The sequence below is a fragment of the Sander lucioperca genome, chromosome 6 (genome assembly GCF_008315115.2).
Source record: "Sander lucioperca isolate FBNREF2018 chromosome 6, SLUC_FBN_1.2, whole genome shotgun sequence".
Lineage (NCBI taxonomy): Eukaryota > Metazoa > Chordata > Actinopteri > Perciformes > Percidae > Sander > Sander lucioperca.
In genome coordinates, this window is record NC_050178.1 from 4641841 (window position 1) to 4654494 (window position 12654).

Sequence of the window (12654 nt, forward strand, 5' to 3'; positions counted from 1 at the left end):
GTTATTTGTTGAGACATTATAACAAATACAACTTTAAAAATGACCTAATTTGTGTCTGTGAAAGATGAAACCAAGAGATGGTTTTGGGACATAGGAAGAGAATAGTCACTGTCTGGGGCTGCTAGAACTGACAAGTCATTTCATGTCTCTTGATGCTATGATTCAAGTGGCCCTGCTGTTGCCATTTATATTGTTGCTGCTGCTGAAACTACTGTACCAGCCCAGACGTAACTTTCCCCCCCAGGCAATTGTATGCTATGCTTCGGTTACTCATTTGAACACAAAATAATCACCTTGTCGATTGCATGATTGTGTGAATCTAGATTTCAGACACCTTTATTTATTTATATATATATATATATATATATATATATATATATATATATATATATATATATATATATATATATATATATATACTGTATATATTACATATTAAACTCTTTTTAGTATAGAATACTCATCCCTTCCTGGTTTGAAATGTGACAGTTTCTTCTTCTACTGACAATGAACTCCAGTGAAGCTGTTGAATAGTTAGTTTTGACATTAAGGTGAGCTATCAAATACATGTTGTGATGGGATGAAATGTTTAACTTGTATTAATAAATACAATGCATTACTGATGGGAGCAGTGTAAAGGACTAAATCCAATCTCAAATGTTTTTACTAAACTAAATGACAGAATATGCACTTTGAAAATTAGACTGGATAATTATCCAATTTAGCTTTCCATATAAAGATGAGGAGACAATTCTTCTGCTGTCTACAATTCTGCCAGTTTGTGCCTGTACATTCACTGCAACATAGCCAATGTCCTGAGGAAGAGTTAAGTAATTGTACAGTGAAACAACTCCTTTCATAAATCAATACATGTCCTTTACTTTACCTGTCACATCTAAACGAGTTATATCCAGCAACACTTATGTCTTCATTTGAACATTGGCATTGATCCAGGTTTCTGTGGGGATACAAATGTCTGGTGTAGCTTCACTAAATAACACATGCACAAAGAAGAAGGGAGAATTATTAATATTAGATGTGTTAGGAGAGGAAATAATATTAGGAGGGAGAGTAATGATAGGTGTGAAGCTAGGTAATGTAATACTGCTCGGCCTGCAATTTTGCTTGGGCAGTTGTACAATGGGGGTGTATAGGAATAGCATATATACGGAGGAAAAAGCAGGAAAACAGCCACTATAGTGGGCTGTCTGGGCTGATCCACCAGCAATCACCTGGAAACTGCCTTGATAAATAAGGCAGGAAGATGGATGTTAAAAATAAATGATCTGGCACTAGCACTGTTTGGTTGAATATCATTGCCAAACAGGTCTGTACAGCCCACAAATGCTGTTGCAGCGTAGTTTTACGAACAAATATTTGAACCAAAGGTTTTCTGCTGAGTTTATGTCTCCATAGCATAGGGCAGGCACAGCGCCAGAAATTATTGAGTCTACAGCAATGCTGATCAGAGACAAGCAGGGCTCTTTTAGTTTTTCTGATTGCTGTAGCATCATTTGACCCAGCGTGCAGGATAACAGATGATGCACAGGCATGGATATGTAGAAGGGGAGGGATAGTGTAGCTTGAGCACCGGGATAGCTAAATGTTTGAACATCAGTCAAGGAGACTGGTCAAACAATAGAGGTGCCAGCTATAAGAGCCAACTAGAAGTTGGGCTGTGTTGAGGACCTAGGCTTAGCCATACCTGGTGTGTAGCAACCTTTTAGCCAATCCTGTGTTTTTTTCTGAGTCTGTGCAGCAGATAGTTTTTCAGAAAAGTCATCACATTGAGTTTGCAGCTACAGGCAGCCAGTGCTGCTGTGTTCTCTCACTGACACATTTTGCTGTTTATTGAAATAATATTGAATCAAGAGGTGATCAAAATAAGTAATGTACTTCTGGTAGCAGCAGATGCGCTTCTTATTCTGTTGGACCCAGGCGTTCCCTTTGATTCTGTAGTTCATACAAGTTTAAATGACCATTTGAGGCACTGGGTTTAATATTACAGATGGAGTACAGAAATGGTTAAGCTTCTACCTCCCCAAAAGAATTTTCTCTATCAACCGACAGGCAACTCATCATCATCTGTACATATTACCTGCAGAATTCCACTGGGTACAATTTTAGGTCCTGTCTTATTTTTAGAAGGGGATTACATAAAGAAGGCACTGGAGCGCACAGATAGCTCAAATTTACTTAAGCAATGCAAGGACTACAGCTTCAGCATGACTGCTTCTTCATCAGCGTCATGTAACGTAATAGCCTTTAAACAGGCACTAGATTTAAATAACCTCCTGAGGCTATAATATGGTCTTTAGCTTTGACAAGATGGAGAGGGTAATGCATTTGTGTTTCATACAGCTGAAAATTACTATAAATTGAATGTGAAACCATTATATTTTACCTTTCTCATACTCACAGCTCACAAATAATGTAGCTTTTTGTGTTTTAAAAGGTCCCAATCACAAATACCACCCAGCTCCAATAATTTGTCACTCCAAAATAGTTAGAGAACATCTACATTTCTGAACACATTAAATGATTTTACTGATCTTTTGATCTTGGTTTGTTCACCCTTCATTGTTCACCCATGTTTTCTGCGTCTTGCTGTTTTCTGCGTCTTGCTGCACTTTTTTTTGTAATTTTTCTCTTGTTTGCCAGAAAGGCAGTGATCTTCCTTACTTGCCAGTTAACATGGCATGTAACATAGAAGAGGTTGTTTTTTTTGTCCTGACCTGAACAGGCTGCATACGGATTTCCATAAACTGTAGAAGCTTTAAGATACATTTTTCCTTGTATAGGTTTTTGTGAAAATGTTCCTCGTCTTGCTTGTGCTCAGCCGGGCAGGGTTGTGTGTCTGTAGATGTCAATGAGGCATTGTATGTGATATTGGGCAACTGAGTTGATGTTCTAGACAGTGGTCTCTCCATAAAAGACATGTTGCTCCCTGTGACAGTTTATCTGTCAAAACATACACATTTTCTGTTGAGAGACAACGATCATTTGTCAAGCAATGACGCTTAAATAGTAGTCTGATGGTGGTGGACGCGATGGCCTTCATTACCGGCCTATATTGAATGAAATAGGTTATTCTGCACCTATACAACATTTTCAATCTTGAAGTGCTGTGACTGTGCATTATATTCTTTTTATGCCCCAACAGATCACTGTGTTTTTTTTTTAACTTAATATAGATAACTGAATACTGATATTGTTGGTTACATTTTGTAAGTCCTTGAAGTATGAGTATTTTGCGAAATTTGTAACACAACCTTTGACTTTTTCCTTATATTACTGATCCAGCCAACTAATCAGGGTTACCACTATCAGAAGGAAATGAACCCCCTCCTGCAATCAAACCCCAGGTACGTAAGCATGCATCACACACATTTGTAGCATAAATACTTTGCTGAGCTTCAAATTTGTAATAAAATGTACACTACAAGACAGGGTTGACAGTTTAAGAATAGAAACAAAACTCTTGTGTCGTGATACCACATATTTATATTTGTTACTTATATGTTGTGCATGAAGGTCAGGCTATGAATCATAGAGAGTCATTTTCTTTAAAAAGAACTGACATGCTGTCTCTGGAAACCTAACAACCCAGTACCTTTGCATACTATGGTATAATAGTCGAGAAAATTGCAAACCACACTGATTTATTTCATGTATTTCCTGACAGAAAATGACCTTATGTAGCCTATTATTTGTATTTTGCTGCATGTACATGAAACTTACCCTAAAATTCATAATCAGATGGTAACCAGTGACTGCAGAATTAAATGTCAACTGTCAGATAGATATGCAAATTGGTCTTTTTTTCGCTTACAAATGGGTATGAATAAATTGAGAGTGTGCCAGATACAGTAGTTTTCTTCACCCCAACAGCTGCTGTTGTCATTTTCACAAGTACATACCTTTCATAATATTCACAGTTTTCCGTACTTTTCCCACATCTTCAAAACATAGGGGAATTTGTACTTTTTTAAACAATGTAGCTATGGAAGCAAACAGACTTACACATTTGACCCTGTTAGCCTCCAAGTGACAGGACTGCCAACCAACTGCAGCATTGACTCCTATATTAACTGAGAACTGATATTTCAGGAGAGAAGCAAAAATGGGGATTTTTCTGACTTGCTCTAATTCTCACATTGTTGGCACAACACTCACAAATTCCACCGTGTGTTCAGCAGGTTCTCCTAGGAGTTACAGTCTTTGAGCTAATAGCAGGAGTATGAGAGGTGTGCCTCAGCTTAATCTCTGTGAAATGAGCTCTCTAGACAGGAGTCCCTTAGACCCAGGGTGTGGACTATTGTCTCCACCCTCTGGCAGTGAGAGTAATTACACAAAAGCTGTCGACGTGCTTTAGAAAAGTGTCATTTTGGTCTCTACCCCCTTCCTGCCTGTCAAGGCAAGGGTGTAACTTTGGTTTGAGAAGTAAGTGTGTGTGTGTGTGTGGGGGGGGGGGGCGCACAAAAGAGAGGGTCTGGGGGTCCTCTGCCAGAAAAATGTTTTTGATTTAAACCCCATTTCCTGCATTTCTGCATACATTAAAGGGACTATGGTGATACAGAATCCAGGAAATAATTAAGTTGACCATAATGAAATTATGCCTGAAAGAATAGTACTAAACTATGTATAACAAAAAGATGTCTTACTTTCTTTATTGCTTAAAATAGTGGCCAATCACAGAGACTTATAAATAAAATAATATCAAACTAATTGGAAATTGGGGGTGGGGGGGCACAAACAGGATTTTGAAAAGTGTGTGTGTTTGTGTGTGGAGGGGGGGGGGTACATGTCCCACCTGTCCCAGTGGGGATTGGGTAATACAGGTAGACTGACATACCGTGGAACCAATCAGAGAGCCAGAATAAGCATCTGCGCTGTGAAGAACTCTAAGTGAGTGAGCAAGGTTGGTTGGAGGCACTCTGTGTACTGCTGATGTAACTACATTGTTGTGGAGTTAATAAACTACTAGTCTGGCTTACCGGATGTACAGTGAGGGTAAAGCCTGACATCCGGTGCGTCTCTCATGCGTCAGATAGGCATTCAACTCCCCTTCTACTATCTCCACTATCTTTTTTGCAAGGGCACCGTCGCTGCATCTGGAGCTTAGCGTCGCCCTAGACGATTGTGATTGGTTTAAAGAAATACATACAGCCCAGAGCATTTTTCCCCCTACACCAAAATGTTAACTCGTGCAGCCAGACCATACTCCATCGCTGACACGGTGCTGTGGAGATAGGTCTGGCAATGTGAGACTAATAAACTATACACATCTTTCATACATGATTGGTATTATTTAACTTTTAAAGCCAGCAACTCAGTTTAGTTTCAGCTTTTCAACAAACCTAAACATATTCCACATTCTTCAGAAATTGCCCTCTAGTTACTAACTTATTATTGTGCTTGCCAGATTTATTACTGGCAACTTTATATGACACTTTTTTTTTATCTTTTACATAACTAATGTTAGACAGACAGTGGTTCAAGTCCTTAAAAATCAAAACCAATGGTTAAACTCACTGCAGCATCAGGAGTCATACAAGGAGAAATCCATCATTGATGAAACAAAGGCCAACTTCTACATGGCAGGAGCCTCAGTAGTTTATAATGCAAAGCAGCCACGAGACATCTTCCACCTCGTTTTACCTGCCTACAGGTTAAAACCAGACTAAAGTTACATTTCTAACCTCAAAAAGAAAACTTATTGGCGAATTGGCTTATATTACTTGAGGAGGCAGCATAATTTAGTGCATCCAATATCAACTTCAGGCGTATACAATGCTAAGAAGAACACATACATTATGTAGCCCAGAAACCACCAAATGAACTCGGAGTTGACAAAGTGAGGTGAGAGAAAGTGGGTACATCAAAAAGGTAAATTACAACACTTCACCTGAAAATATGTTGTGCGTTGAACATTACAGATGGTTGTTGCATAGCAGTGAAAGAGTATCTGGGAGTGAGATCTTTTCTTTATAAGAAGTTAAATGGGCTTTGTAGTTTTCAAGACAAGATGAAATAGAATTATGTACAGTGTAACCCTAATAGACATTTCAGTCGGATCAGTGTTTCTGTAATGTTCATTCGAGGGAAAATTGCTCCGAGTTAAGGCTTGAGTCCAATAGCTCATGGAGGCAGGTTTAATATGTTGAATCAGAGGAAGAGTTAGAAGAAACTCTTCAATGCTATCATTAATAATACAGTATCACACATTACCATCTGGGCAGTATCTAAAGGCTTACAAGCGCTGTATATCCATCTCATGACCCGACCATGGCTGCATATGGATGGATCCCTTGTTTCACTTTGGAGGCTTGTGGAGACCCTGCATCACCTCACTGAGCACTGTCTCTGCACATCTCCATCTCTTTGTGGGTGTACACAACCATGTGGCATGTTACAAAACAAGACAAAGGGATTGCATCATAGGTCCGCTACTCAAATTATGCAACCACCTCCTCTCTGACACTTTTGATGCATTGATGAAAAGCGAACTAGCCTGTTGTGAACATGTGTGGACTACCATGCATTTACTTTGTAGATATTTTCATATTTCAATGCTAACATGTTTTGGGGGCTGAATAAACATCCAGTAAGGATATGCTGTTTGATTGAATGTCCACTTAAATTAATATTATTATTGAAAGCTACCTCAAACATACTGCCTGATTTGTCTCACACAGCACTACAGTATCCACAGCTGTACTACTGAAATTAGACTTAGAAGCACGCCTTGATTTACAAATCGGAGGGGCAGCTGCACATGATTTATCGTTGTGTTCTTCGTCTTTTTCTTTTAGGCATCGCATTCTGAGACACCCTTACAGTGAATTCTATTATGGTATTATTTAAGCATCTTGGCATCACTGCAAGGCTTCCTCGCTGTTGAGAGCTACAGTTTTCTTGACAGCTAAAATGCTCCTGTTGCTGTGCTTAATGTTGGCCTTTTCTAGCATTTTAAACATTTTTTTTTTTTTCATTTTTTTTTTTTTTTTTATTTAACATGTTTATTTGCGTCTGATACTTGTGTCTGCCTTTGGCTGGCATGCCAAATGTGAAACCATAAATCAGGCTGTCACAGAGACTGTGTAGTAGCAATTCAATTGTTTTTACATTAAAGACAATTAGGAATGTCAGTACAATTGCCAGGATGTCATACAAACTGAGTTTGGAAATCTTATAGTCAGTATACTTCACTGCTGTGCAAAAGAGTGTACTCACTCAAATTAAATTAAACTAATGCATTCCCTTTATCACAGGTATAATGACTTGAAAATCTAAGAATTTAATCACTCTTACCAAGTTCCTTTTAACAGTTTGAAGTCCAATTTGCAGCTCTGTAGCAGAGGCCTTTGTCCTTGAAAATTGCTTTCATTAACTATTGTACTATGTTTCTGCCTATCACACAGTCAAAGGGGTGTTAGAGTGGGACAAATGCCTTTGTTAGAAAGAAAAATCAGAGCCTCAGTCAGTAGAGATAACGTTCTTCATCATTTTAAGGCTTGAGGTTAGAAATTAAAAAATATCTAATTCAGGCTTAAATGCATGGAAAGATGAGATGTGAATGAACCGACCTGTATGCAGGTGTTAATCCTTGCATTGCTTTTTTATTTTCACCGGGATGGATTTCATCTATAGTAACCACAGTGCTTAAACATGTATGTGTAGGCATATTTCAAATGTTATTTAACTGAAAGCTGTGCATTTTGCTTTTTACTATTTCATACAGTTGTTACCATATTTCACACGAGAAGGAGTGCTGTTGTACTCAATGTCATGATATCTGGTAAAACAGCACTAGCTTCCATGTGAGATTGCTTTTATACAACAGTTCTACAACACAGACTGTGTCAGCTCAGTCTTCTTAGTCGGTGTTTAGCCTGTATTCAACTAGCAAGGACCACACCATCAACCAGATACGTTTAAACAATTTAATGAAGGAAGATGATTGGAATGTGAGGCATGAGGTTGCCGATATGAGAGACGGGAATTTTCTTGTAGTCATCAGTTGACTTGACGTTGACTTCGTTGTGGGGAAGCTTCGGTAGAGAATCCGCCGTACCACTCGGACACGACGGACCCCTTAGGACCTAAAGAAGAGGAGAAAGAAGAGGAACAGAAAGAGGGTGGGAGGGAGGGGTGCAGGAAGTGAGAGTGGATGAGAGGAAAGGGTTAGGTGGTATTTATAGGAAGAGGCGTGTTTGAGGTGTGGCCCTGCTACTGAAACTCTGCTAAAGGTGTGGACACACAGAGCCGATAATCGGCCGTTGGACAGTCTGGCGAGGTCAGTGACTCGAGTCTGTTCTGTGTGTTCCGTGCCGTTATCCGTCCGAGGGGCCGTTGTCCTTCATTTTGGCCGATTTGACATGCATAATCGGCGGGGCGGGCACTGCCGGCAGTCGGACTCAAATGACCAATCAGATTGGTACAGTGCTAACCCGGAAATGGGGAGCGGGATGAGCGTGACTAGAGTCTCTCAAAATCTGACAAAAATCTTTTAAACTGACCTTTGTCGATCTGAAATGAAGACAGATTCAGCAACTGCATGGCCTTTTTCTCGCTTAAAATGTTTTCCGAAACACGTTTCGGTGAACTATTTTAGTACGATATGAGATTGTATTCTGAACAAGCTGCCACGACAGTCTGTCTTTGAATTTCCGGAGAAACAAGACCCACGTGACGAGTTCGTCCTATCAGCTGCCGGTTTTCATTTTTGGGCAACAATACAGATTAGCTTCGCCTGCTGTTATGGAGACGTATTACGTCTCGTCGCTTTGGTGTGTTCCGAGGCACTTTTTTGACCAATTTGGGGAGACTGATCAGCCCAACTGCCTTTTCTGCCAACGTTTGGCCGTCGGCTCTGTGTGTCTGGGCCTTAAGTAGCTTCAATATATATTGTTAGGTTATTGGAACACTTTTAATGCGGAGTGATACATGTATAGTTAAAAGTCCCAATGATGTTATACTGTATATAAGCACAAATGCTTCTTGCCCACTCAAATTACTTGGTTGGAAATAACTGTTTTACAATTTTTATTTGACATACTGCCAAACAGTTCTTTGAGGTAGCGTCATGTTTAGTATTTTTACTCCACTGGTGCAGTGAGTTCCAGATACCATATCACTAAAGATACATGTACCTACATTAGTGTAGCATTTTTTGTAATAATGACAAGGAGGATTCATTGGCACCCAAACAACATCCTCTTAAGTCTACAACAGTGAAGTTCATCAGAGAATATACTAGAAATGCAAATGTTTTGAACGTAGCCTGCTGAAAGTATTAACATGTCACAATTTTAGTTCAGTGAACATACTATAATGTGGTTAGTGAATGTACTTTGGTTTCAGAGGGAGTGACATTATCAATCATTGATAATGAACGTTTGAATTGTCTGCTGTCAGCTTAATATTGTACAGAAGATTATAGTCCCTCAATAAATATGCTATGATGTGCACTAATGAGATGTTTTAGTCCAAAGGCAAAATATGTAAATGGATAATTGTGGAACTGATGTATAGCCTCAAATTATCATGAATTCTGTTTTACATATGAATCTTCCAGTGCTTCCAAGTAATAATTTATTGTGGCATTGTTCCTCTTACTCCAATCTGTTGCTCCGTACTAAAAGAGCAGTGTTGCACTTACTAGAAAATGTTTGATTTATAGTTATAGCCTGTGTAGCTCTCAGACGGGGAAGATAAACTCGTTTAGAGAAAAAAGGAAGTCCTGCTCTCACAGACACAGACAAGGTTAAGACCTCTACTCTGGGCCAGAATGTGGACACTTAGAAATCACAGCTTGAGTCACGATCTAATAAATGATCCTTCAGGTAAAACTGAGGCGGCGAGGCTAAGTGTGCAGGAGAAGTAGCTCAAGGACAATGGAGGCTAAGATGGGCTTCTGAGAGCACACCATGATGGGACTTCGTTGTTAAAATGTCATATGGAGGCAATTTGATGTGCGCGGTACAGTAGGATGGTGTGTGTAATGGCATGTGTTGTCATGACTGTGTGCTTTTATGGTCTTTTCCCTAGGGAGTGGATGGATGTGCTCAGCCCTCCCATTATGCCTCCCAGCCAGCAGAGAAGGTCAGGCAACACATGGAACCATTTGGAAGATCTAATCGGAGGTACAGTAATCTTAATTTTGGCCCTTCTGGCCCCAGACACCCTTTTATGTCCTTTAAAGTCAGGCAGACAGCAAACAATACAGTGCCTTAACATTAACCACACTAATTGCACAAATGCATACTAATGGAAACATTTACCAGTGTCAAAGCTTCCACCCAAACGCTGCACTCAACATGGTGAGAAAGCATGTGACACTGTATCTAATTAAGGGTTAAAACCCATGAGAGTGGAGCTCTGTCCTCCCCATAACTCTATAGGTCAAAAGAGACAGGCTCATTACAGGTCTGTACCCCCCAAGACACATCGGCAAGGTTAATTGATGAAACCTTTTCAGTTTACAACATCATTTTTAAACCTCTTACACAATGTGTCTTATAATTAGTTTTCATTATCGTCGCCGACGTTCTGATTAGATAAAATGTTCCTCCAGGAGCATTCCATAACCTTTTTAGCATTTAACTGCCTGTCAATTTAACAGCTAAATTCTCACACTTTAAAGTAGTGGGGATTACAGGGAGTCTCTTTACAGCTTCATAATGTGGTACAGAGAGTGGGTGTCTTAGGTCTAGATTGATGAGAGAAAAAAATGTCAGCGACAGAAAACTTTTAAATGAGTCTGAAGGTCACCTCACCATCCACGCTTCTCATTTCATTCCAGTACCAGCTGACAGAGTAGGCCCTTACTCATATCTGGCATGGCTATGCTACTGTACATAGAAAATACAATATACATTTTACATTTACAGTATCTATTTTGTATCTGTACAAACTTAATTGATTTTAATTACTGTTGCACTTCAATGTAGGTTTAGAACAATTACTATCAAGTGTTGCAGGGTGATTTTCTTGCATTATTACAGGACGGGATGAGTCGGTGAATGAAGAGGAGAAGGAGGATGAGTATTTGAATCTGCTCTATGATCCATGCCTGAACTGCTATTTCGACCCAAAGACGGGGAAATACTATGAACTAGCTTGACTCAAAGCTTAAGAGAATCTAAATTAATAAATCAGAAGTTTTTGACGTGATGAATGGTGTCATCAATCTTTTTGAGGCCTAGCTTATTGTTTAGCAATGAAAACCCCATTCACAAACAATCTTTCCATGTTGCTGCTTTTGTTTCTGAGAAACTAACAGGGCCTTTGTATCTCCATGAATAGTCATGTTAGCGTGTAAGGGAGTGGGACTCAATAAATCAGATACATGCTCTGCAAGAAATTGAGTAGTTGCCCATTCAGTAGCACATCTGGTAGAAAGAGTCTTTTCAGAAGTTTTGGCTAGCAAATTAACATGTAAGCCTTTTGAAAGAACATCCTGGAGCTTCTTTTTTACCAAGATGATTTCTGAAATTTATTTTTTGCCTGTATGTTAGTATTACAGAAAAGGTCATTTTGTTCTTTATCATAATTTGTGAAAAACAGATATCCAAAATATGTTTATGTGTGTATATATTGTTTGAATTAAACATGAACTGAAGTGACGTGTTGCTGATTTCATGTGTGGATTTTAATTAAAGTGTCCTGGTTGGACAGAGCTTGTACAGTACTTGCCGTCATTTAATAGCCCAACAAGCAAAACATATAAAAGATTATTTATTTTGAATGTATTTGTAAAATTTGCCAAAGTTAACGAGTATCCCTTGTTGTAATAATTGTATTCACATTGTTTTTTTTAAGTAACCAGCAGTAACAACAGACCGGCTGGCAGGTCTTTTCATCAGTCTTGCCAAAACACTGATCACCTGATGAGCAGCTGACACATATTGATTCATCATTTTCAGCCTGAGATGAATTGTCGCCTCACAGTGACAGGCAAAAAATGAAATGAAAAGAGGAAAACTAATATTCATCCATCACATGGTAATTCTGAGTAGTTTTAATCAAACAATAGCCCCAACTGGGATCAGTGACTGACCATTCAGTTGGCTCAGCCAGCATATGGGACCCAGGCCAGAGGGCAATATTTTTGTCAAATACTGATAGATGGACATTGTACACAATTACATTTCACACAGTTTATGTGTAGTATTCAACATCAAACTGTTATTCCAATCAGTAATAGCCAGACTTACCAAAGCAAGAACTTGGACATATATATCAACCATTTAGAAACAAAATTGAACATTTGAATATACTTAGATGCCGCCATAAAATGGTTCTAGAAATTGTGCCTTGACCAATGCTGTATTTAAATGTAATTTCCCCCCTGGGGTTCAATACAGTGTCTTTTTCTAAGCACCGGTCATATGTTTCACAATGTTGCATTTTAAACATTATATCCCTTATCTTCTAATGCCTGACTCACTGTAGAAATGTATTATTTTTTTGCTAGGAATTTTGAAATGGGCTAATTTTTCTGAAAAATAGTCGAACTTGAGGCTTGAGAGTGTATTTTTAAATTTGAAATATGTATTATGTGCAGTAGAAACTACATGGCGCTACAAGTCACGTGACAAAAAAAATGTCACATGATGTTTTTTGAAAGGGGGCGTGGAAATACTTCCA

General features: G+C 38.9%; 1 protein-coding gene across 3 annotated transcripts in view; it reads left to right on the forward strand.

The window, feature by feature from the left end:
• cfap20dc (CFAP20 domain containing) overlaps positions 1-11572 on the forward strand; it is a 34496-nt gene extending 22924 nt beyond the window's left edge. For all 3 annotated transcript variants that reach the window (XM_036002304.1, XM_031287749.2, XM_031287750.2), the window contains exons 15-17: positions 3304-3365; positions 10054-10148; positions 11010-11572. In XM_036002304.1, coding sequence (XP_035858197.1) covers positions 3304-3365; positions 10054-10148; positions 11010-11128 — 276 coding nt within the window. In that variant the 3' untranslated portion in view covers positions 11129-11572. The remainder of the gene's footprint in view (positions 1-3303; positions 3366-10053; positions 10149-11009) is intronic.
• The last annotated feature ends 1082 nt before the right edge of the window (positions 11573-12654 follow it).